The sequence below is a fragment of the Mesitornis unicolor genome, unplaced genomic scaffold (assembly GCF_000695765.1).
Source record: "Mesitornis unicolor isolate BGI_N332 unplaced genomic scaffold, ASM69576v1 scaffold3477, whole genome shotgun sequence".
In the NCBI taxonomy this organism is placed as follows: Eukaryota; Metazoa; Chordata; class Aves; order Mesitornithiformes; family Mesitornithidae; genus Mesitornis; species Mesitornis unicolor.
This window is the reverse complement of record NW_010194152.1, coordinates 2,729-28,558: the sequence shown is the minus strand read 5'-3', so window position 1 is coordinate 28,558 and position 25,830 is coordinate 2,729. Positions and strand designations below refer to the sequence as shown.

The 25,830-nt window shown below is 37.6% G+C and overlaps 1 protein-coding gene across 1 annotated transcript; it reads right to left on the bottom strand.

Annotated features, from left to right (window-relative positions):
* Positions 1-459: 459 nt before the first annotated feature.
* Positions 460-25,830, bottom strand: ZC2HC1A (zinc finger, C2HC-type containing 1A). The gene is made up of 10 exons (XM_010187685.1): positions 25,821-25,830; positions 19,711-19,760; positions 18,860-18,976; positions 18,514-18,649; positions 15,030-15,178; positions 14,048-14,147; positions 13,042-13,150; positions 7,328-7,447; positions 1,345-1,452; positions 460-646 (listed from the first exon to the last, which is right to left on the bottom strand). The coding sequence occupies exons 1-10, from the start codon at positions 25,828-25,830 to the stop codon at positions 460-462; spliced, it is 1,086 nt and encodes a 361-aa protein (XP_010185987.1).

Genomic DNA, 25,830 nt, shown 5'->3' with positions numbered 1-25,830 from the left:
ATATAACTGACTGTCACATATGAAGGTAACGCCTCCACAGAGAAACTTTTGGAGCCCAAGTTCTTCAAGGCTAGTTCCCTACGGATGCGTATTATCCTACATAAGTGATTTAAATAATCCTTAATCTAGCAGGATTTACAAGAAAAATAACATTGAACCACTTCTGCTACCTAAATTACTTAACACACTTTTACCTTAATTTTAAATATTTCCAACAGAGATTAAAGAGCATTTTCTTGAATGGCACAATTTTAGGAACCTGCTATTTTTATATACACTATATATACTTGTTTATAAATAACTGCGTAACCAGAAGATTGCACTCAGAAAATTACAATATGATGTTTCAACATGTTTGCAGCATGAAGTCTAGCTGGAAGTAGTGCCCTAGCTTTCCATGCAGCAGTACATAGCCCATGTTTCTGATTTCTCATTTTCTTTTTGCTTTTAAGAATGTGTTCACACAACCATTCTTCGAATTCCACACTCACAGCAAAACTTCGCCCATTCCACTGGATACCTTGTTCCACATTCATGGCAGAACTTTGATAACTGCACAGCTGAATTTCCTTCACTGCTTTTTGAATTTCCTCCATTGACTGAGGGTGGGCAGTCTCCACTGTCATACCCTATTTTACCGTCAGACCTGAAAATCCCCAGATAAAGAACATTCTCTGTAACTCAGTTCAGTATAACTTGATGCAAAATTTTTCTAACCCTTGCAGTGAATTACTGCTAGTGTTAGTGTCATTTTCATGCTTTCACTGCCCATTTATTTACAGTGATAAACCTTATAACTCTACCCAGACTCCCCTACTTCTCTCCAGATACTCAACTTTGCATGGAAACAAAAAAATGCCAACATTTTAGGAGCAGGATCAAATACCTGATTCACTAGTTAAATTAACTAGAGTGTTGGAAAACTTAAAACTTAACTTGTCAAAACAAGGAAGACTAAAACAGCAAGACAATTTTTATGCTACCCTTTAAAAAGGGCAGAAAACAGACAATTTCTGTGCTTAGCACGCAAATATTGTTCAATTTCAACCGAACCATTCACTTCCCATTTGAAAGACCATTCACTAATTTTTTTCAACAGCTCCTAAGAGGTTGTTGACATTTCTAACATTGTCTTCTGTGCATATACCTGAGACAGCTGATGACAAAGGTATTCTGTTAAATGATAAATATGCAAAATATATTCAGTATTTTAAACGTGCCAAATAACACTGGCCATAGGTTATTAAATACAGAGAACAATATTTTCCCCAAATTCTTTTGTAATAAGTACGCCCTCTTAATGAAGATTCTATTGCTGACAAAATCCACAAAGTTTGAGGTTACCTTGAGTAAATGTCTGAATTGCTAGTTTTTCTTTTGTTTGTTAGAGCGCCCGTGCTCATAGTTCTTGACACACTAGGAGGGGTTGATGTCCGTGTTTTTGCTGCACCTCTAAAACAGAATAAATATCTGAGTAATTATATTCACACAGAAGTACATACAATAATTTACAAGAATATTTACAAGTGTTATAAAAAAATTAGTTCAACAATTTAAAGATAAACTAATTCTATTAAAAATACAACTTATTTCCTGCCAAAAGCAGACAGAAGAGCTTTGGCATGAAATTGCATGGTTTGGACTGAATGCGACTTGAATCTTACAATGAGAAGCTCAGTGGAACAGTTCATGTTCACGTTTCACTTGCTATCAAATCAAAATACAGGTAGATCCTGCACTGCTGATTGTTTAGTACGTTCTAATGTCTACCTTGACAGACTACAAGTCACTTTTAGGACTGGCAGGGCTTTAAGAGAAATAGAGAGCAGCTCGCTGCAGGTCGTAGTAGTTTAAAAAAAATGTAGTAAGAATACCATGTTCTCAATACTTGGTGACAAATACAAAGAAAAAGAAGTCTTGTGACTCATTTCATAACCACAGACTTTATTTTGGATGTGTACTTCTTGAATAATGCAGTACATCCTCTTTCTTCAAAGCATAAATATTATATTTATAAATATAAACAGAAGGAGGAGAGGAAAGAAAGTCTACCCAGGCAGGCATTAGGGCCCAATTTTTTTTCTAGCCTGTCACAGTGTTCTTAAAGTTGGCTTCAACAGTATTGCCACATATCTGTGAAAGCTGCTTTTCCAAAAACTCATGAGTTTTATGAGAAGCCAGTATGCAATGAATAGCACACCCTGAACATACAGAACATCTCACTGCTTGTTTGACCAGTAGAGAAAAATCAGAATGCCCTGAAAAAATCTGAGTAGTGCTAAGAAAAGAGATAGGAAGGGGCATCCTTTTATCATCAGTGACCAAGGACAGAATTTTCCGTTATTGCTTAAAAGAATTACCATTCACCAAGATTTCTTCTTCTTTAGAAAGACTTCAGTGACTATGACATCTTGTGCATGACTCACCAAGTTCTGCTGTTCTCATTCTTGAACACCGATGTATAAATTAAATTTAAGTTGGGACTGGCTCATGGACATTAAAAAAAATTAAAACAATTTAAAAAATTAGTCACCAAGAGCCTAATAAGCAACAAAAACATAGAAGTGATTTTTTTTTTCTTCCCCTCAGGAGAACCTAACTGTTCCTTTCAGTATTTTAAACAACTCAGTCTTGGTTTGGTTTTCAAAGTATATATTAGGAAATCCATTCAAGTCAACACTTACACAACTGAGGAACAATGTAATAACTCCTGAATTTTAGACATGTTGCATAAAACATTTCTTCCTTCATGTTATGAGGGTAGGCTAAAGATGGCTTTTCAGCTACTTTCATCACTTAAACACTTCAGTGAAAAAATGATCAAATGATTAAGCACAGAAGTGGAAATTAGGAACTAAATTTAAAATTAAATCAAGTGAAATCCTATCCAAAAGTATTGAAGTTTAACAAGAATGGCTTCTATGTGCAACAGGCAAACTGGAACCATCAGAGATTCTGGCTCACTGGGCAAACAGAACACCAACCTTCTCCCTTAATTTTCCTGTCTGCCCACTTATTTAGGAAGGACATTCTAAAGATGGTTTTATTTTAAAAAATGCTGTGCAGACTGAAAAGCACTATGTAAGTTATATCAGAATTAAAATCTATTACAAGCTATGTCAGTTCTTCAAAAGTTACAGAAATCCAGGATGAAATTTCTAAGCATAACTCAAAATACACTGCAACAAATATGTACAACGGTGCAGAGGCTGAACACTACCTTGTGTCGTTTCTCCCATCTCATTTTACATTGAAGAGAGACCTTTCCTTTTACTCCTAATGGAGTAAAATCCATTAGAGTTCAATAGTGAAAAAAACATACTGGACTGTAACTTTAATTGGCATGGAAGCTAGAAAAGCATATCAAGAAAAATTCAGCTGCAGACACAGAAATGGTTTGGATCATCCCGGATCAGGGTTGATCAGACTATGATGCAAACAATAGAATTGTGTCTCAATTCCAGTTTAGAGAACCCCAAGTAATTTAAAACAAATTTTTCAAAAGTATTACTGACTTAGTTTTGAAAAAGTAGTATGTTGGTCCCAAGTTGAAAATCCAGAGAAAACTAAAAGCATTAATTTCTTAAACTGAAGTTTCTTCAGGGTATACTTTGAATCAATCTTTTTTTTTTTTTTTTCCCCAACATAATGCTAGCAGTCCTAGATATTTGAAAGAAATTATTATGAAGGATATTAATATTGTCTACTATTTTTTTCTGTATTTCAACTACTCATTTCTGTAAAATACATATAATATACCCTCATCCAACCAAGTGCTCTAATATTCACCTGATGCTTTAATAATAGGTGTATGCTAGAGAAATTTCCTAGAAATCAGTGTCTAAAAAACATTATTTGTAATCTCTAATACAACATACAGACCACTGATACAACTAGGAAAAAAATATATTGAAAAGCCATTTTGGAAGTGCACTGCTCACCGTGTCTATTGAGGGAGGCAGAGTCCCATGAACAAATTAAACATCATTCATTAAAGCGTTAATAGGACATCTTAATTCTGAAATGTTTAAACACAGCTTTCTGCATTATATCTGTAGATTTTTTCCCAACTAGTTTTCGAAAAATATAGGTGATTTTTTTCCTGTATTTTGACTAGCAACTTTAGTACAAGTCTTATAATTAACTGCAATGATTTCTGCCAATTAGATGGGTAAATCAACAGAAGTAGCAGGCTGTCTCTGTCTACAGCTTTATTCATCCCAAAAACAGACACATCATTAGCATCAGGTTTCATGTATATTTGATGACAAATCTTGAAATTGCATCCTTAAGTTGCAATCTGATCTATAGAGACAGATATCTTCCAACAAAGTCAGACATTCTTGATTATCTCAGCTTCTGTCAACACAGCTTGGTCTCTTCCCATCTGTCCAACTTCTGCTGCTTCTATCTACTTGTCCATTCTGTTCAACAACAATTGTTCTGTTGTTCTTATCTGTTTGGCTGGAATTTTTGGGCTTGTTTTTTTATTTTTGCAAAGGTATATAAATCCCTGTTCTATGTTGTATCGCACAAAGTATTAATGGAGCCTGACAGAAGATGAGGCTGTGTACCAATGCCACCTTGGACTCTTAAAATCTGGATATACCTTTTAAAGACATTTATTATCCACTCTCAACTTAAAAAAAAAAAAAAAAAGATTGAAGGGGACCTCCCTTCCCAAAGTAGCTCATGTTGTACATTTAGTTGAAATATTTGTGCTTGCAAAATGAAAAACAAAGAAGTTTGTAAAAGCAGCTTGCCTTTTTTCTATTTATGCATTGACAGTTTGGTTGAATATTGCTATAAAACACTGAAATGTGAGCTTGCTTCCTAGACAGGGCGCTTTCAGCTATTCTCGATAGCTATCTTTGTCACCCACAACAGCTCATAGTTCTGTGCAAAATTATGAGTTCCTTATGACTAATGGCATGCATGCCAAAGTCCAGAAGCCTTTGCCATAAATTGTAACCAACCACATCGCTATGTGGAATTTAACAATAGTTAGTAGTTATTAATGTTTGTCCACTGCTGCTGGCACGTAACATACTGAATAACTTCCTGCAAGGAAGGTAGATGTCATTAACGAACCCAGTGGACATATGAATTAGAACAGTGATGCTATGAAAAGCACAAGTACCGCCTATACTCTTAAAGAAGTTCCCTCAAGGAGAAAAACCAAATCACTGCTCTATGGATAGAGGCTATTGTAAGCACGTTTAGTAACAGCCAATTTTCAGTATCTTAGTAATGTATCATAAAACGAAAGACTGACCTAATTCTTGATGATTCACAGGATTTATAGCTCTAACCAAGTTCTAATCACCATAAAGAAACGTGGCCAGCAGATTGAGGGAGGTGATTCTGTCCTTCTACTCTGCTCTAGTGAGACCTCACCTTAAGTACTGTGTCCAGCTCTGGAGTCCTCAACACAAAGACATGGAACTGTTGGAGGAGGTCCAGAGGGGACCACAAAAATCATCAGGGGGTTGGAGCATCTCTTCTACAAAGACAGGCTGAGAGAGTTGGAGTTGTTCAGCCTGGAGAAGAGAAGGCTCCAGGGAGACCTTAACAGTGACCTTCCCGTACCTGAAGAGGGCTTAAAAGCAAGCTGGGGAGGGACTGTTTACAAAGACATGTAGCGATAAGGGTTTTAAACTAGAGGAAGGCAGATTTGGATTAGACATTAGGAAGAAGTTCTTTAGTACGAGGGTGGTGAAATGCTGGAACAGGCTGCTCAGTGAGGTGGTAGAGGCTTCATCCCTAGAGATGTTCAAAGTCAGGCTCGATGGGGCTGTGAGCAACCAGATCTAGTTAAAGGTGTCCCTGCTCACTGCAGGGGGGTTGGACTGGATGACCTTTAAAGGTCCCTTCCAATCCAACACATTCTATGATTCTATGCAAAGGAACAGCAACCAAAAAAAAAAAATCTGTTGAAAAAGCCCTCCCCCTACCTCTTCATTCCTTTTAACACAAAGACATGGAACTGTTGGAGGAGGTCCAGAGGGGACCACAAAAATCATCAGGGGGTTGGAGCATCTCTTCTACAAAGACAGGCTGAGAGAGTTGGAGTTGTTCAGCCTGGAGAAGAGAAGGCTCCAGGGAGACCTTAACAGTGACCTTCCCGTACCTGAAGAGGGCTTAAAAGCAAGCTGGGGAGGGACTGTTTACAAAGACATGTAGCGATAAGGGTTTTAAACTAGAGGAAGGCAGATTTGGATTAGACATTAGGAAGAAGTTCTTTAGTACGAGGGTGGTGAAATGCTGGAACAGGCTGCTCAGTGAGGTGGTAGAGGCTTCATCCCTAGAGATGTTCAAAGTCAGGCTCGATGGGGCTGTGAGCAACCAGATCTAGTTAAAGGTGTCCCTGCTCACTGCAGGGGGGTTGGACTGGATGACCTTTAAAGGTCCCTTCCAATCCAACACATTCTATGATTCTATGCAAAGGAACAGCAACCAAAAAAAAAAAATCTGTTGAAAAAGACCTCCCCCTACCTCTTCATTCCTTTTCCTTCTTGAAATAGAAGTTCAAGTACTATGGACCCTTCTCAAAGATACTTCAACTTCAGTTACAACACTAAAACAGCGTTAACAGCCTGAGAAACATGTTTACTATTTAAAGCACTACATTCCATGTATGTGCCACATAATTCATTACTAATTTCTCTTTTGCAATATGCTTTAAGGTATTGTTTATGAAGAATCAGCCTGATTGAATTTGGCATCTTCCAAATTATATCAAATACTACAATATAGTATCTATTCTCTTTTAAAAATATTAGAATATTGTTTCTTCCAAATTTAGATCTTAAACTTGCTGAATATTCAGAAGTCTTTACATGAGATAAGTTGGAGTTAATATAAGATATCTCTCATTACAAAGTCTGCATTTCTTACGCTCTTGGACCAGAACAGCTATCATACAGGAGATGGATAAGAGAATAAAATTACTTTGTCATAGAACACTTGCCTGTAAGGCAGATATTTGTACAGTTATCAACCTTAAATGACTACTACAGCTTTGCATCATGCAAATTCAGTTTTCTCAGGGTTACAAAGACAGACGTTCATTACTCTTAGTCCATAAGTGGTCAGTGACGGAAGAAATCAAATCTGAGAAAAGTCTTCAACTTTCCTGTCTTACTGTGAAGCTGTTTACTTTGCACGAAACAAATACTTATACTAATTGTACTATTTACCCTTCTCCCACAGCATTTATATTGAAGACATCCTGAGCAGCAGATGTCTGTCAAAGTCACAACTATTCCAGTGATCTGGAGAAACATTTCTGCAAAACAGATGAACCACGGTGATTTGTAATACTTACTTCTTTATAGGCAACAACTCATTTGGTCTTTTGATGGTACTGTCTGTTTTTGTATCAGTGCCATAAAACCTTTGCACATCTCTTCCAGTTCGCAGGGGTGGGCCTAACTTGTCCATCTTACTACTAAAATATATAAAGGGGTACCCATAAGGAGACTGCTATATTGCTATTTAAGTTACTGCAAAAAAAATATTAAAGTACTCATAATTAAATATTTATATTCCCAAAGATTTCCCATTGACTAAAACAAAAAAAAAATATGTACAAATCAGGATTTAATAATCCAGCAAACCAAAGGGTTGTTCTTACTTTAGAGAGGAGGATTTCATAGACTTACATTTGCATTATGCTTCCAGCGTGCATAAATATATACATATATATAAAAAACAAAAAAGTTATCCTCACAATCTGTATAACAACACACTCGCATTTGGCTTTTTTTAAGAATAGCTTTTATAATGTCAAATTTATCACACCTAGAAAAGGGGGCTCATAATTAACAGAGATATAAGTACAAGCTTCCTTTAAAATTAGCAAGGAGGAAATTTTTTTTATTTTTCCCATTTCTTATTTGGTAAAGGCTGAACATTGTGCCCAGAGAGAATAAGATGCTTTCCATTCTCTTTTCTTTTATTAAGATGAGAAAAGAACAGAGGAAACTCTGAAAGAAAAACAACTTCGTAAAAAACCCACTCACAATAGACAGCACTATGCACACAGGCAATACTTCACACTTCTTTTACTATTATGGATAACTTCCCCAAACAAAAAAAAAATAAATCAAACCCCCGTTTTTTAACAAATTAATTACATAAAAAATACAACACGCCATTTCTACCTCCCACTCATCATCATAAGAACTGTAGCTTTTGAGAAAACAACTTATACTTGAAGACCCATTTTTTCTAATAAATTTTTGCATTTCTATGATCTTAAATGATATAGTAAAATCTGCAAAAAGTCCACTATATCTCCATCCCCATCTCAATAATCTAACAGAAATTTCTTATTCTCATAAAAACCCTAGTAACTTAAGTGTCACCATTTTCCAGTTAAGGGTTAAAAGAGTATTTTTATTGAACTTTCTGAAACTAAAGAACTATAAAGAAACTAAGCAAGCAAAATTGATGGAAACATCTCTTCTGCAAGCTTCCCATCCATAAAGGGAATTCATAAGTAAACAACAAACAAGCAAAACAAACAAAACCCATCCTCACACAGAGAGAAATAATTTCTTAAAACTACTGTGCAGTTTTCTGATTCTTGTCATACAATCTTAATGAACTACGATGCCAGGAAAATTACTAAACAGCTAATTGCTGTCATAGAAGCATATTCTTTTCAATATAACTTTATACGTGAATATAAGTATACTTATAAAAAGTTCTTCTGTGACTCCAACTCCCATATCATACTACTTTTCATACTTCTACAATAACATCGTATTAAAAGGCTCAGAATCTAGAAAGTTGGCAACATAATTTGCATTTTGGGAAGCTTCTGGTGGGAACCCTGCAATCCACATTACATCTCTGAAGCATTAAAGGAAATCTCTCAGTAAGGAACAGAAATTCAGCAATGCTAAATGATAGTAATTCATTATGAAGTCAGCAGGGAACACTGAGATTTTAGTCTTGACAATTTAGCCCCAAATAATGCAGGCTGTAAAATAAGCTCCCCTAGAGTTCCTCTTCCCACTCCTCCTCCCAAACAGATGTTCTAGTTCAAACTAACTCACTCAGAAAATGCTTAATCAATTCCTGTTTAACCAAATACACAGTCTACACGTATTTCCCAAGGACTGAGAAGCAAGACTGAGGTCTTTGACACATACTACAACTTACCATGACTTTCTTAGCTCTTTTCTGAACAATTTATCAACATAATCTGTGAAGTCCAGGAACCTATAGCACAGAACACCAAAGACAACTATCTAGAAGCAGCCACAAGACTGCCAGAATAAAGAACTACAGTATTCTTCAACGCATTTAAACTAAAATGACCCCAAAGCTGACAACCCTTTCATGTACTATGAAGAAAGCACAATTGTAAAAATCTTCTGAAATGCAAAGACCACTAAGTCAACTTATTTACCTTGACTTCACTGAACAAAGCTGTGCAAGTCTCAATGAAAGGAAGAAGCTATTTTAAAAATATAAAACATTTTAAAATGCTACACACGCTGTATGGCAAATATTTAAGCAGAAATTAAAATTTACTAATACTGGTTATGTGTGCCATTTGCACCGCATTTCATCTGTAAGACAGTACTGGATGTGTCACTAACAGACATGATTCCCAGGATGTATAATTTTGATTAGCTGAACATTACACAGTACATTTTATCACCAAAATAAATTAAAAATTACAAAGGAACTTCTAAGGGTTCATTTGCCATAAGGAAAATTATGTGATTTTTTCAAAGTCCCAGTAAAAAACCCCAAACTGTTCATAAATGAAGCATGCACAGCCAATTAATCTGTACATGCAAAATATCCCTGGCTGGCCACAAACAGCGGTGTCAAGCTCTGCTAGGCAAAACAGTACATGTGTGGGTGGAGTTTGCCTTTTTGCTTAGCCTTAGGATAAGAAGAACCACCCACCCATTTTTTTTCTCCTGAAGATCTGATTACATCTGACAGCTTAGTAGAACTTCCCTGTCCCTCAAGAAATGTTAGACAATGCTAAACTCTGTACTCTTACAAAATATGTATCAAATTTAGGATCTTAACATGATTCACTATCAAAATATAAGCCTAACTACAATTTATGTAGAATTAATTTTCCTTTTCCCAGTTCTTCAGCATCAAAAAGGTGAAATCCTATTTTCGTGCAAGTGAATGCAGGTTTCCTACTGTCTACAATACAGAGTCACACGCTGCTCTTGCATTCTCACTTGCTTCTCTAGGGCTCAGAAATGATGCTACACTTCCATTAACACTTATAACTGGCTGTGCTCTTACTCTGTCCAGGCAGAAAAAGAAAACTCTCGCAGCTGAATTCAGCTGATGCATCTTGATCTACATGTACGAAGTAAGCCTCACTAACGCTAACCTAGCTTATGTTGATGCTATGGTGTACTCTCTCAGTAGTCCTTTATGTGGGAGCAAAAAAGGAAATTTTAATTTAAAAAGAAACAGTATAGCAAAATTTACTTAAAATAAGGGAGTTCATTACATTAAAAAAATTATACTGCAATATTGAAGTTGAATTCAATTGAATTCTCATTGAAAAATTCTTCTTCTTGAGTTCTTACTGAAGAATTCAATTCAACTCTCCAATTCAATATTGAAGAATCTTTCCTTTACAGAATTAAACACCTTAGAGACCCAGTTTGCTTTAACCTTCACCTTTAACACAAATGCAGAAACAGCTTCAAGTGCCTGTCACAACCGTTCCAGGCAGCAGTTCAAGAGTGCCACCTAAAGAGCAAGAGGGAAACTACACTTCTTCTGGCTGTCACAATAGCCAGCAGACAGTCGTTTCTTGTTCCTTCACATAACCATTACAGAGAACAGGCAGGACGATTTTACAGAAAGCAGCAGTGTCTGATCAAATTGCCCCCCTCCAATATACATATAATTTATCCTTGATAATTGCACAATATAATTATAATTCTATTAACCCTCATTACCTCTCTGCCAAATCTGGAATTACAACAATCTAGACAAAAATTGAGGTTTCGCTTAACTAATACGTAAATAATAAAAACAAAACAAAAATACAATTTGTCCTAGGGCAAACTGCAGGATCTTGTTTCTTACAGCAAAAACTGGAATTTAACCTGGTCAAAAAAAAGTGTGTAGGCTCTTACATATTTATTTGCCAAGAAAAATAAAAGGACAAAAAATAATCACGTGATCTCTTAACATTCCATTTGAAAGACTGTCCTTAAAACAGTGCATGTGCAGCACTGTGCTCAGCAAACCAGTTCGCTTACAACTCAGAAGAAAGAGCATGACATCTTACAGCGTGAGCTCTGCCTGATTTAGGTGCAACAGAATCCCAGATCTCATGCTATGGCTTGTCATTTTACTGGTTAAATTCTCACTCCCTGACTTAGAGTATGTTAGTGTCTCAGTCTCTGCTCTGCTGTAATTTTGTAAGTGTTTCAACAGAACTCCATGTATTTCCTCGTCACTTCCCAATACTAAGGCTGAGAAGATAAAGGCCAAAATTGTCACTAGTAACCAATCTGAGGCACCTAACTCTTCCATGTTGTAATTGCTTCTACACCTGTATCTCCCAGGAAACTTGTTCTCAGAAGAGAATGCAAAGCAGCCAAAAGAAAAAGAAAGAATTGCTAGGTCTCAGGTAGAACACAGAAGCAGACACATGTAACAGCCATTTGTAAGAAGAATGATTAGTATGACCAGCAAGAAATCATAAGGATGAGAATAGATGGTTTTTTCAATCACAGAAGTGAGAAGGACTGCAGGCAGAAACACACTCATCACATCTGTACTCTCAAAACCAGGAAATTCCGTAGGCAATTAAGGGAGGTTCTGAGCCAAGCTAACATTCACTGCCTCTCAGCAAAGATCATTATCCAAAAGCTATGCCAACCAGAAGTCATCAAGTTGTGGTTAACAGCATGTATGAACAGAAAGAACCCGTGCAAACACCTCTCCATATATTAACTGCTATTTGGCTTGGTCACGTCACAATTCTTCCTCCAAGTTTCAGAAGAGGAAATGGAAGACTACAAAGTAGTAAGTCCAGTGAGGAACTGATTCATAAAATTAAATAGAACTTCCTTAAGAAGTGAAGACCAAAACCTGTGCCCCCTCACAAATCAACACATACTGCAACTAGAAACTTTTATCAACAGGAAAAAGCTTTTTCCAGGTAGCTGGGATTCGCCATTGGGGTCAGAAATACGCCCTCAAATTATCTCAGCTGACTTTTTTACTGTGGTTTGTAGAGCTATATGTTTGCTACTCATCAGTAGGTGTTAATTCAACTTCTGAAAATGGAGAAATGAGATATAAAAATCAGTCAGTGAATAACAGAGGGTGGGATTTTTTGACAGTCAAAGCATACATGCTTACAAACAATAGTGAAGCTGACCTGTACACCAAAGACTACTACGACACTGGGCAGGGAATAATTTTTTAAGTATTTTCTGACAACCTCACAGACACTGCCTCTGGTCTGTGTCTGAAAGACTCAGTATGAGCAGGTAGAGCAAAGAGGGACAGAACTGCATCCTCATGCGACGTGGTGTTAAGAGGGAAGCACGACAGAGCTGTGATTAATACATCTATCCAACCCCATGAGTTCTTTCAGAATGTCGTTTTTCTTCCTCATAAACTTAAGCCATTGTTTTTCTCCACCTTATACAGCCTTTGTCCAACCTGATACTTATTTTTATAGGAATAAGTAATCTTCAATCACTGATAATATAACTGCAATCACTGCTGTATTTTTTGTTTTCTCTCAGTGCTGCTTGGTGCTCCTCAAAAACTTCAGTCCTTTCCATGCATTTCTTCTTTGAAACAGAGTGCAATGACTTTTTATCACTTTACCTCATTTGCTGTTATTTTAACTTTATAAATGCATCTTTGCCTACTTAAATAGTCCTTAACCAATGTGTTCATAAATAAAGGATGAAAAAGAAAAAAAGCAAATTAAACAGATCACAGAGACTTCTAGAACCAGCACAACATAAATATGAAATAAAGCATAAAAGACAACATTAACTGGAAACTTACCCTGCTTGTGGGTTCACCATTCCCAGTGAGTTTTTATGAGCTGGCGATAATGTCTGAATTTTGCTCCCACCGGATCCAGAAGAAGATAGTGCTTTATTTGAAGAGGCACCTTGCAGTTGAAAGCAAGCACGGAAATAGGAAAACATAAGAATTTGCTGTTGAAATGATACAATTTATTATATATATATATTTAATAATAAAATTCAAAACAAGAGTTTTAGCAATATCAAGATAGGAATAAGCATCAAGATACCAGGAAAAAAGCAAGTATGTTTCTAGAAATTTACAGAAAACATGCAACTGAGACTAAATGTTCTATTCTACTGAAAACCATTGGATCTCAATTACTTTCTTCAGAAAGAAATTAAGAAAGAAGTCTAGAATGTCAAACTATGTACAAAGAGAACATTTGATATCTGATAAGATATGAAATCAGAATAAGACCACTGTTTGCATAATTATAATATGCATGGCTTCACTATGTATTTTTACCAATTCATGACCATATTCAGCATACAAATTAGTTACAGACTAATCTCAGGTGAAAGATCGGTATCAGCTACAATTATGCTCTACTTCATAGAATGATTTTGCAAGTTCAATTCAGAAAATAACTAAATTTGATCCAATATACAAAACGCAAGAGAATCTGTGCTCAAGAGTCTTGTTGGATAAATCAGTGCCCCTTCTAATTTATTTTAAATGAGTTTTTGCAAACCACTATACCAATTTCACTAATAAAGTACACAGTCATTACATGTGTAAATCAAAAAAATGAGGTCACAAAAAACATTGATAAAAAAATTGTATTAGGAAAAACAGATGACACTTTATCCACTCATGTAATACTGAGCTCTCCCTATGAATTTTTTCAACTCATCAGTTTAAATCACTGGGCAATGATGCAGAAATCCTTCCAGCTATTAAAGTTATACTACCTTTACCTTATAGTTTGAGAACTAATATTTAGAAAGAAAATGGAAAATTTGTAACACTCATTTCATACCTACAAGAGTTTTGATAACACCACTTGGCTGTGGTAAGCGTGACAATGATGGTGGTGTTGATCCTACAGAAGGTGTCTTCTTAACTGCAGCAGGTTTGTACTGTAACAAAATACAACCTAGAAATTTAAGCAATTAAATCAAAATATCTATATTACACAGTAGGTAGTTATCTCGGGTACTGTGAGAAACCAGACTATCATTACCTTACTAAGTAAACTGTTTCTGGTACAGGATCATGCTAATGGTTTCTGCTAGTCTGCTTTCTTGTACATACGGAAAGATAATCTAACTTTACTCAGTGGATTTTTCGTTTAACTGTACATCGTTGTGTATTATCTAAAGCTTTTCTCACCTTTTTTTCCACAACTCTCTCAAGAGATTATCATTATCACCTCTTGGTCAGCTAATTTTAAAAAGAATACTGAAGGGCAGGATCATTACAGTCTTTCAAATCTTATTTTGATCTGTGTGCTCTGCACCAGTCACAGCACTAATTCAGAATACAGTGCAAGAATCACTAACTGCTTGTGACTGTTTAACTCTCCACAGCTTCAATAAAAAAAAAAGTATTAGCACCAAATGAAAACACACAAACACCTTAATCCTTCATTTGTTTACGTAAAATGCCTGAATTACTCTAAGCCTCTAATTAGCCAAAATACTGCTGTCAGTTGTCCTGCAGTCGCATGCTTTTGTCCACTTAAGGAACAGTCTTGAATTCAATTCAGAAGACTTTCATAGAAAAACATACAGCTTTCTTTATGAACACTGCATCTCTACTTGCCACTGCTACTCTGACCTGTCATTTCACACATATCTGAACTATATTTATTACTGGTTTTGGCTTTGCAACTGCTGCCATATCTGCACAAATAATAAAATTACAGAATTGGTCATTCCATTTAAGAGCAACATATTCTTTAACAAACTTTATTTGATGTTGAATGCAAGTTACAAGTTAATAAAAATGTTGCAGTTCACCTGTGTTCGAGTAGGAAGCTTCCCTTTGGTATCAGCTGCCAATTTCCCCTTATTAGTAATACGTGCTGCTTGTTCTTTACAGAAATTGATGTGTCTGTCAGCTGCATTTTCATTAAATCTCCTCTGACAATACGGACACTGAATATAATCTTAAAAACAGAAAAACCTAACATTAATGTGTTTAAAAGTCTTTTTAAAGACCAGCTCCAATCCCAACCCCAGAGAAAATTAAGGCCTCTTGAACCTGACAATGATGTACAGATTGTTGGGGAAACGAACAAAAGATGTTTCTTGTTTGACTGGTAAGAGTGAGAAGAGTGGTTGAAGATCACAAATAACCTAAGCAAAAACAGAAACACTTTGAGAGATGCTGTTCAGCAGAGAAGGTAGCCAGATGGGCATATGAACGAGGCAGGGATATCAGCTGGAAGGAAGTGGAGAAGAGGCTAAACAACAACAACAAAATATCAAAACCACAATTCAGTTGTTCAAGATATGAAAATCCATTAAAACTTTTTCCATACAAATAGCAAAAGACAACAAAATCTGTCTCTGGCAAGTTAAGATTTAGTTTTGGGCTTTTCTGCTTGTAGTTCAGAATCTATACAATTAGATTAGTGATCTTTTCCATGGTCGAGCCTTTTGTTTCTTATCCACAGCATTAGCTATTGGTTTTACTTTATTTTAAAGGTTATATGACATTTCAAGATAGAGTGTACTGAATGCTGAATAATATGAATTCACTTCTTACTATGAATGCACAATTACAATTTTAATACTGGACTAACATGTTTCACGTAGAGAAACAAGGTAGAGAACACTAACATCCTCACTTGACCACAGACAGACAGGCAAAAGCAAACAGGTAATTTTTTTCCATTTTTCCCAATCTTTCAAAACAGTAGCCATTGAGCTGATCAAATGGTTTAGGTCTTAGGACAAGAGGAAGAAGTATACTGTCCAACCTATTATCACATCAAAGAAGTGAACTGAAAAAGTGTATTTCCTTCTCATTCACATCAGACTGCTTCAGCACTTTATCCAACCCGTTCTGAAGGCACCCAAGAACCTAGCCCTTGTTCTTGTGGTGGACTTCAACTTACCAGACGTCTACTGGAAATGCAATACAGTAGAAAGGAAACAGTCTAGGAGGTTCCTGGAGTGTGTATGACAACTTCCTGACACAACTGGTGAGTCAACCAACTCAGGTGCCCTGTTAGACCTGCTGTTTGTGAACAGAGAAGGCCTTGTGGGTGATGTGATGGCTGGAGGATGCCTGGGGCATAGCGATCATGAAGTGACAGAATTCTTGATTTCTGGAGAAATGAGGAGGGAGTCAGCAGAACTGCCACCTTGGACTTTCAGAGGACAGACTTTGGACCGTTTAGAAGGCTGACTGAGAGTCCTCTGGGAGGCAGTCCTGAGGGGCAAAGGATCCCAAGAAGGCTGGATGGTCTTCAAGAAAATCCCAGAGGTGCAAGAGCAGGCCATCCCAATGTGCTGAAAGATCAGCCAGCAGGGCAGAAAAACAGCCTGTCTGAACAGAGAGCTTTGGCTGGATCTCAGAAAAAAGCAGAAAGTCTATGAGCTTTGGAAAAAGGGGCAGGCAACTTAGGAGGACTACAAGGATGAAGCAAGGTTACACAGAGAGAAAATTAAAAGCCCAACTAGAACTTAAATTGGCTAATTCTATTAAAGATAAAATAAATATAGAAACATTTTTTAATTAACAACAAAAAAGGGCCAAAGAGAATCTCTATCCTTTACTGCATGCAGGGGGAACCATAGTGACAAAGGATGAAGATAAGGCTGAGATACTTAATGCCTTCTTTGCCTCAGCCTTTAACAGTAAGGTCAACTGTACTCCAGGTACCCAGCCCCTAAGCCAGAAGACAGGGAGCAGAACAAAGCTCCCATGACCCAAGAGGAAATGGTTAGTGACCTGCTGTGTCAATTAGATATGCACAAGTATGGGGCTGGATGGGATCCACCCACGGGTACTGAGAGAGCTGGCAGAAGTGCTCACCAAGCCCCTTTCCATCATCTGTCAGCAGTGCTTGCTGACTGGGGAAGTTCAACCTCATTGGAACAGGACATTAGCACAGGACACTAAGCTGGGTGGGAGTGTTGATCTGATCAAGGGTAGAAAGGCTCTACACAAGGGATCTGGATAGGCTGAATCAGTGGGCTGAGGTCAATTGTATGAGGTTTAACAAGGCCAAGTACCAGGTCCTGCACCTGGGTCACAACAACCCCATGCAATGATACAGGTATGGGGAGGAGTGGCTGGAAAGCTGCCAGGCAGAAAAGGACCTGGGGGTGCTGGCTGACAGCCAAATGAACATGAGCCAACAGTGTGCCCAGGTGGTCAAGGCAGCTAATGGCATCCTGGCTTTTATCAGAAATTGCATGGCTAGCAGGAGTAGGGAAGTGATTGTCCCAATGTACTCAGCACTGGTGAGGCTGCACTTAAATACGGGGTTAAATTTTGGCCCCTCACTACAAAAAAGATATTGAGGTGCTGGAGTATGTCCTCAGTGGCTGAGGGAACTGGGGTTTAGCCTGGAGAAGAGGTGGCTCAAGGGAGACCTTATTGCCCTCCACAACCACCTGAATGGAAGTTGTAGCAATGTGAGGGTTGGTCTCTTCTCCCAAGTAACAAGCAATAGGATGAGAAGAAATGGCCTCAAGTTGTGTCAGGGGAGGTTAAGATTAGAGATTAGGAAAAATTCCTTCACAGAAAGGGTTATCAGGCACTGGAACAGGCTGCCCAGGGAAATGGTGGAGTCACCATCCCTGGAGTATTTAAAAGGTGGCTAGATGAGGTACTTAGAGACATGGTTGAGTAGTGGACAGGTTATGGTTGGACTTGATGATCTTTTATTATCAAAAATAAGGACTGTTACTCCTTTGTTAATACAAATCCTACACATTTCTCATACCTAAAATGCAAGTACTCTCACCATGAGGAAGGATCACATACACACCAGAGCACACACTGCACATGTGTATGCATGCCTGCATATATGCTCATTTATTGCTGAATTCACAAGACTACATTTGAAGAACGTAGTCAATGTGCATTCCTACAATATTGGTAAATTTGTTGTGGGTGTCCAGCAGCGGCAGCTAATTTAAAAGGTTGTCTGCTCTTTCAGAGCAGTTTCAGTGTTGCACACAGAAAAAGTGTTGAAACAAAGTGTTAAAAGTGTTTGTCCAGCCTGTAGTTTGTAAGACAGTAGCAAGCTGCAAGTTGGCCAAAACCACCTTTCAGTGCATTAACAACAAAGTCACAGGCATTAAAAGCTACACAGGATGCTAGTGGGCCAGACTCAGTCACAAACCAGCATCTGCATAGGGACAACCAGTTATCTTCAAGAACTTGTGAATATTATATTCCAACAAATTCCTTTCCGATTAATTTTGTTTAAAAACTAAGTTTAAATTAAAAAAAATATCTAAATAACTCTATTGTTTTACATACCAGGGTCATACGATGGCGGAGGCGGTGGAGGGAGTTTTCCACCGTCTTTAAGATTAAGTCCTTTGGCTGCTCGTATAGTTGCTATAAATTCCTCATGCTTTCGTCTCCAGTTGGAAGGTTTTTTGGGTGGTTCTGGCTAAGAAGCCAAAAAAGAAAGAGCTTTATATGTTTGAAGCTCTTACTTCAAGCTAAGTACGTGCCTTATTTCAGTACACAGTATTATAGTTAGATGTCTTCCAGATACTAGTCGATCTAATTATCCCAAATTGCCAGCAGAAATAAGCCATATTATAATGCACACATAGCTTGCCTAAAATGTTCATATGCAGAGTAAATTATAACATACTCGTGGCTTAAGAGGTTTTACTGTGGGAATGTCAGTTCCTTCTGCTCTCTGACGGCTGGAATCAAATGTCTTTCTTTTCTTGGCAGAAGTTTTTTGGCAAATGGGTCCATGCTTTTTCTACAAAACAGAAGAAAAATAAAAGGAGAATACAGAACATAGTTCTAAAACCGTAAGTTATTAACATGTTATTTCCCTCTTTCTCAGTATCCCAATCAGCAAACAGGGCCCAACTCTTGTTGAAAAAGATCAGTCTGCTTTCGCTCAAATATTTATGCCAGCCATTAGTTTTAGAACAGAACTACAGGAATTCACGAATGCATACACATGGTCAGAAAAACTTGGGCAATGAGGAAGAAAAACAGTGGGAATGTGTATTTTCTCCTTGCAAATAAAAATGTGACGGTAGATAGGCAGCATTGGCACTGAGTGACAAGACAAATCAGAATTGCCTGAAATTCATTTCATACTTCAGGACAGACCAATTTCTATTAAGACTGGTGAGCACAGTACTTTAAAGATGGCAAACAAAACACTTCATTTACTAGCTAAGACTGCATGATGCTAGGGCTTACATCTGCAGAGGTAAGCAATAATTCTGTGACCCTAGAGAAGATGCTTCTAGAAGCAAGTATTTTCAGAAAGTGATACAATACTGAAATAAAATTAACCTCCTTCTAAGGAAGTTCAAAACTGAGAACTGGAATCAGTAATTATTTAGGGAAAAAAAATCCCACAAAAAACCTGCATGAAAACCAAGTATCTAGATCTACATAATTTCGCTATAGTGACCATTGCTTAACTCTCATATCAACTTACCTGATTTAAAAGCCAGCAGTGTTCATACCACTTACCAGTGCTGCTGGAAAGAAAGTCCTTCCACAAATCCTACATGGCAACAGATCTCCAGTCTGCACTGTAATCTCACCTTAAAAAAAATGAAAAACAAACAGCAAACAGCATACTTCTATAAGAAAATTTATTTAAATTTGTGATAAAAATGTCTTCCTAGATTGATAACCTCACATACTTAGCAATAACAATAGTTGTTACTGTAGAAGTATACACTCTGAACTGTACAGAGACTATATAGATTGGAAAGAAACGATGATACACAAGTCCTAACATACTTTTTGGAAGCAGCCAGGCCCAGTAACACGTCAGCACTAATTCTAGTAATTTACAATATGAATATCTTCACCTTTAAAGGGATGCCTGTAAGTCACAATGACAGCCCAAACACACACCAAGAACAATGATATTTAGTATGTATTTCTCTATCTTTGAAAGAGAATCAGCTGTTATAGCATAAAATAAAAAAAGTCACAACCCATCACTTACTTTTCTCTGCTAAGTTAAACTATATCACTTTCTCTTGTACAGAAAAGACCTTTACTGTTATTTTTACTATATGTTTTGTTCAGATTGTTACTGACAGTTTACAAAGGCATTTCTGATGTTGCTATTCAAACATTGGTAACAAAAAAGTAAATGGTATACTTGGCATACAACAGATTCATGGAAACCAGATAAAAGACCAACAAATCAAAGTATGCAAGCAAAGGTATTCATAGTATTATGCAGTGGAGACATGGCAGGGATGAGCAGCTCTGCAGGGTTTCCCAACAGCATGCATATATTATATTTAGTACTGCACCAGAGATACAGGGATACTTTTATATCACATACACAACAGTAAAGAGGCAGTAAGTTTGAACTAAGTTTGAGACTTACTAGTTCTTTCTCTGTATTCAGTGACTACTGCAGACAATACAGTTCCCTTTATTTATACAAAGTCAAAACAATTTGAATTGACTTGTATTTTAGGCAAACTAGTGGCTCAAACTAACAAAGTTATGAACATAAAAATTATTAAGATGAAAACTGAGCAAGATTTCTAATACTAATATTTAACTACTAGGTCTATTTCTACATTTTTAAATTACTTGAATTAAATTCATCATCAGTATGTAACTACATATAATGTACGAATTGTATTAATATACTACAGAGTACAATCTATTTTAAGAATTGCAAATCATATGAAAAGTGTTCTGCAGTTTAAAACATTTATGTTCATATTTTTAATTTATATACCTGTTCCACGCAGGCATGAATAGACCCTCGGCACAGTATAGCAGGACTGTACTGACAGTAACTGAGTTTTACAACTGAAGTCATAATCAAACTTTCTTTCATGTCATCTAAATGTATGTATGTTTAGATGTACACAAGTAGGGAGAAGTAGGAACAACAGGAAACATGCAGATAAACCTTGGTTTTCTTTTATTTGAATTGTACTTGCATGTTATTGACATTTACTAGGAATTTGCTATTAATTTATTTTTTATTGTTAACAGTATTTTTTCAATATTTCTTTTAAACAATCATGTCTGAAAACTTTTCCATAGGCCTACTTTCTTAAATTCACAAGCCCAAGCATAATGTTAATCACAAGTAATAATGCACACACTGGGCATACGTAGCTTAGCTGGCTGGAACCTGCCCTCACCACTTTCCTGAGGAGTAAGCAGCAATGGTTGTAAGCTTTTCTCGATTCTCCCACTCAAAAATACGACGCTTGTTTTTTTGGGTTTTTTTGCACAGATTTGTTTGTTTCATTACTTCATTCTTCAGTGTTCTCAGCACTCTTAATAATGCTAACAGACATCACTGCAAACTCACTTTTCCTGAAGAGTCCAAATTCCCCTAATCACATTATTCTAATACAAACCTCAACTTTGCAGAAACAAGTGAGAGAGGCATTTCCTGGAAATACAAAGTGACATTGTTTGTGCCTTTAATAAATTAGCTGAAATAAATCAGAATTAGTGATCTTGAAATCAGGTGTAGAGTATAAGATTAAGGATTTGACAGAGAAGAATTATTTCAAATATCTGCCTTAGTAAAAGAACACTTTCCACCATTTTCTTCTGTTCAGTGAAACAGAATCAGAATGCAAGCTTGTGTTTAAATTCTCCATTAAAAGGAGTAGACTTCAGAGACACTCACCTGACTGAGCAGTATTTACATATGACATACCAATGCACAAGGAATGCCAGTTAGCACTCACTGCAGCTACAGTTACAGAGCTGCATTTCCTCACAGCATTCCTAGCCCTTCCTTGGTGCTGGCAGGTACTCAGTTACATTTGTCAAAAGCTATTTCTACTGCCAACACCACCTTCCCAGTAATAGAAATCACTGACCCAAAACACAAAAAGGAATTTATTTTAAAAATTAAAGTTCCTCAAGTTTTGTTGAAAATGGGAAGCCTACAATCCTTTATATTTGTACTATTATCCCTTCAATTTCTTAATCAATCCTCTGTGAATTTCCTCTCCTTTCAAGTACATGCCTCAACCTCCCTGACCCAAAGCACCAGAAAACCTAAAACACACCATTACAAGCAAAACAAAACCACAAAATCTTAACATTTCTCTCTAGCAGCTCACAAGCCTTCCCTTACAGAAGGGTTAGCAATGACATCAACATGAAATCTGGTAACGCAAAAGTAGAAAAAAAGTATACCAATAACGATTGAAAAAACAAGGTGTACATTTTGCAAGGTTTCATTGTTTTGCCAAATAAATTCTGAAATGCAAATGGAAGTCAGTCAAATACGCCATACTGCTTAACAACAGGCAGTACTTGCCCTACCTTGCTAAAATTTGCTTGATAATGGACATCACAAGCAGTTTACTCCACCAAGCAAATTCCTTCTCACCTATGCCATTCAGCAGTTTGCAGGAAGAGTTAACGAAAGGAAAAGGAAATCATAATGAGCTCTTTCTCTTAGTATTCAACCATTTACATACTTTGATATTTTTATGCAATTAGGTTATTCGCAACTGTATAACAAACAGCAAACCAATCTACTTTTATATATCTACCCCTAAATTTAGAGGAAAGCCTCGTTAATTCTTTTCTACTTCTGTATTGACATTGCAGTCCAATCCTGTATAAACCTGTCACTTCTGCTTCAAAAACATAACAAAAAGCAGCACAACTTCCATTCTGTCAAGCTGAAAAACTTGAGTGAGACTTTCCTGGTACTTCTGCATGCTTTTATATATCAGCTCTTCAGCCTGACAACGCAAGTGCATTGTATTTGCCAAAATTACTGTTATTGCATTGCACATGAGACTGATGATGGTGAGTTTTGTATTACTTTCATGAAAATAACACACCAAGGAAAGCACGGCTACCTCAAAGTGACAACCTGAAGGAGGATTCTGTGAAGAAAGGGTTTTTTGTGACTTAAAAATGAATTGCACACACTCATGAATGGTTGTAAGCACACAACCACAATCACATGGTGGTGTTCTCCCCTTTTCCGTAACTAGCTGTCCTTCTTTCCTCTCTTTCTCACATGAAGCTTAACTTTTAATGTGAAAATATGCCAATGACACACTACACATCCTTAAAAATAATCAGCTCTCCTAGACTTCTCTCTAGGGCCTTATCTCATGGAATTCTTCCAAGTAGATCCCTGAACAAGTCAAAGCCTGCTCTCTCAAAGTCCAGGGTTAAGATCCTGCTATTTGCTCAGCTCCCTCCTCTGAAGATCCTGAATTCAGTCATCCCATGGTCACTGCAGGTAAGGTTGTCCCTGACCTTCACATCTCACATGTTTGTAGATGTGAAGTCCAGCAGAAGTGCATCTCCTTGTCAGCTCCTCAATCGCATCGGTCAGGAATTCGTCATCAATGAGTACCAGAAGCCCCCTAGATTGCTCATGCTTTGCTGATTTGTCCTTTCAGCAGGTATCAGGTGGTTACGTTCTCTCATGAGGACCAAGGCCTGTGAATATGAGGCTCCTTCCAATTAGCTGGAGGAGGCCTCATCTTCCTGTTCAGGTGGTTTGTAGCAGACACATACCAATACTTCCCACCTCAACCCGTCTGCTAACCCTGATCTATAAGCTCACAGGTGGCTCCACAGCAAAGCTCTATGCACTCTCACTGCTCTCCCACATTAAGGACAACTTCCCCCAGCTGGTTCTTCCCGAAGAGCCTGTGTTCATCCACTGCAACACTGCAGTCCTGTAAGCTGTCCTACCACCTACGCATGATCCCAACAAGACCTGCAACTGCATGCAGACCTCCAGTTCCTCCCATTTGTTCCCATGCTGTGAAAGTTAATGTACAGGCACTTCAGACAGGCACTCAGTCATGATGATTACCCAGAAAAATCTTTGAGAGCTTCCCCTGTAATGCATATGGAAACACAACAATATCAAAGGCAAATAAGCAGCACAGTTTGATCGATCTGACTTCCAGATAAATTAACTGGTCTTCTATTAATGAGCTTTAAAATCAACTGAAGCCAGTAGAATGCATGTGACCTGCAAAATCTATGTATATGTTACACAATTCTCTTTTGGCATTGTAGACTCACTATTTTCCTGTATTATGCTACAAGCAGCAGGATGACTGTAAGCAGGCAGTCAGGGGAAAATTGGCCTTCTGACATCAGCCTTAAACCAAGAACGCTTTGCACCAGTGGCCCCCAACGCAACTCCAGGCTTACATACTCTACTACTCAAATGTAACTGGACAGAGCAATCCCAATCTAAGTCTGCTTGCTTACCAGAATACTAGTTGGCTAGCAATTAAATAATGTGTTAAAAACAATTCTGACAATAAACTTCACTTACAATACACTAATTTCAAGTTTGCTTCCCCATTTTCGAATTTCTTTAGAAGCAAGTCCACTCCTCACCCCCTTATCAACTGTTGAACATGTTCCTGGAAACAGATTTTACTGAAATGCAAGAACTGCTTTTGATAATAACCACATCAAGTGTGCGTGCAGATAAAATACATTAATCTTTCCACTATATTCAGCCAATTGAATTAAATTACTAAACAGTCTAATTTCTACAATTCAAGTTAAAAATGCAGTAACTCTACAAAAGATATAGAAAAGAGGGTAAAATCTGTTAGTCCTAAAATGCTGAAGAAACTAATTTGACACAAGCAAATTCCTGTCTACACATATTACTTCCTTTCCTTTAAAGGTGAAACCATAAAATTAATTCCTCCTTCTATTGGACAGATAAAGATACTTGGGGAAAAAAAAAAAGCTGAAGTGTTCAAAAAGGCAGGAGCCTCTCCCCAATGGAGCTTAAGAAAATGGCTGCTAAAGAAGCTGCTGTATGCATCCAGTGAGCAAGACAAAGACGAATACTAAAAGGAAAGCAAGACTCACTTTTTTTTTTTAATCAAAACAGAAGTAATTTCCTACACTACTGGGGAAAAAAAAAAAGACTGGGTATTAGCTTATTCACAACTTCTGCCAAAGCAAGCATAAGCACTTGCTTTCAACAGTCACACTGCTAACACAAAATCCCAAACTAGAATGCTTGCACCATTTGGGGTGGACTGTGGTGTCTCAGACATCATCAGTGTCAATGAAGAGTCCAGGGACAAATGCTATTGCAGCAAAGATGCCAGCACTCAGCAGAAGATGCTATGCAGCGAGCTTTATTCTTATGAGACCTTGAGGGCACACCCAGACTGCTCAGCATCTAAATGCTTAATCACAGTAGTCCCTACTTGGCACCTGCAAGGGAAAGCTCTGGGTTTAAGACTGCAGGCTATTTCCTGAGCAAGCAGCCACCTATCCCTTTCCAATCACTGCCAGCCGTCTCTGGCTGCTAAAGCGCAGGCTGAAGAAGAAGGTTGGGGCTGGGTGAGCACTGTCATTACCTACCAGAGAGAGCTGGACTTTTGCCCTCAGACACAGCTGCCCCCCTGCCCTTTACTCACCAGGCAGCAGCAGGCCGGACTCGCTGGGATGGGCTGTGAACAAGTGTGGGAAGCAGCATTTAGTCGGCTCCAGGTTCCAGCAGCTGTTGCCGGCATCCGCCCAGAAAAACAACAGACTGGAGAGAAGCCGATCAAACGCCACCATTAGACTGCTCTGGCTTAAACGTAGTGAGGAATTTAGCAGCTGGATACCCTCCTCCAT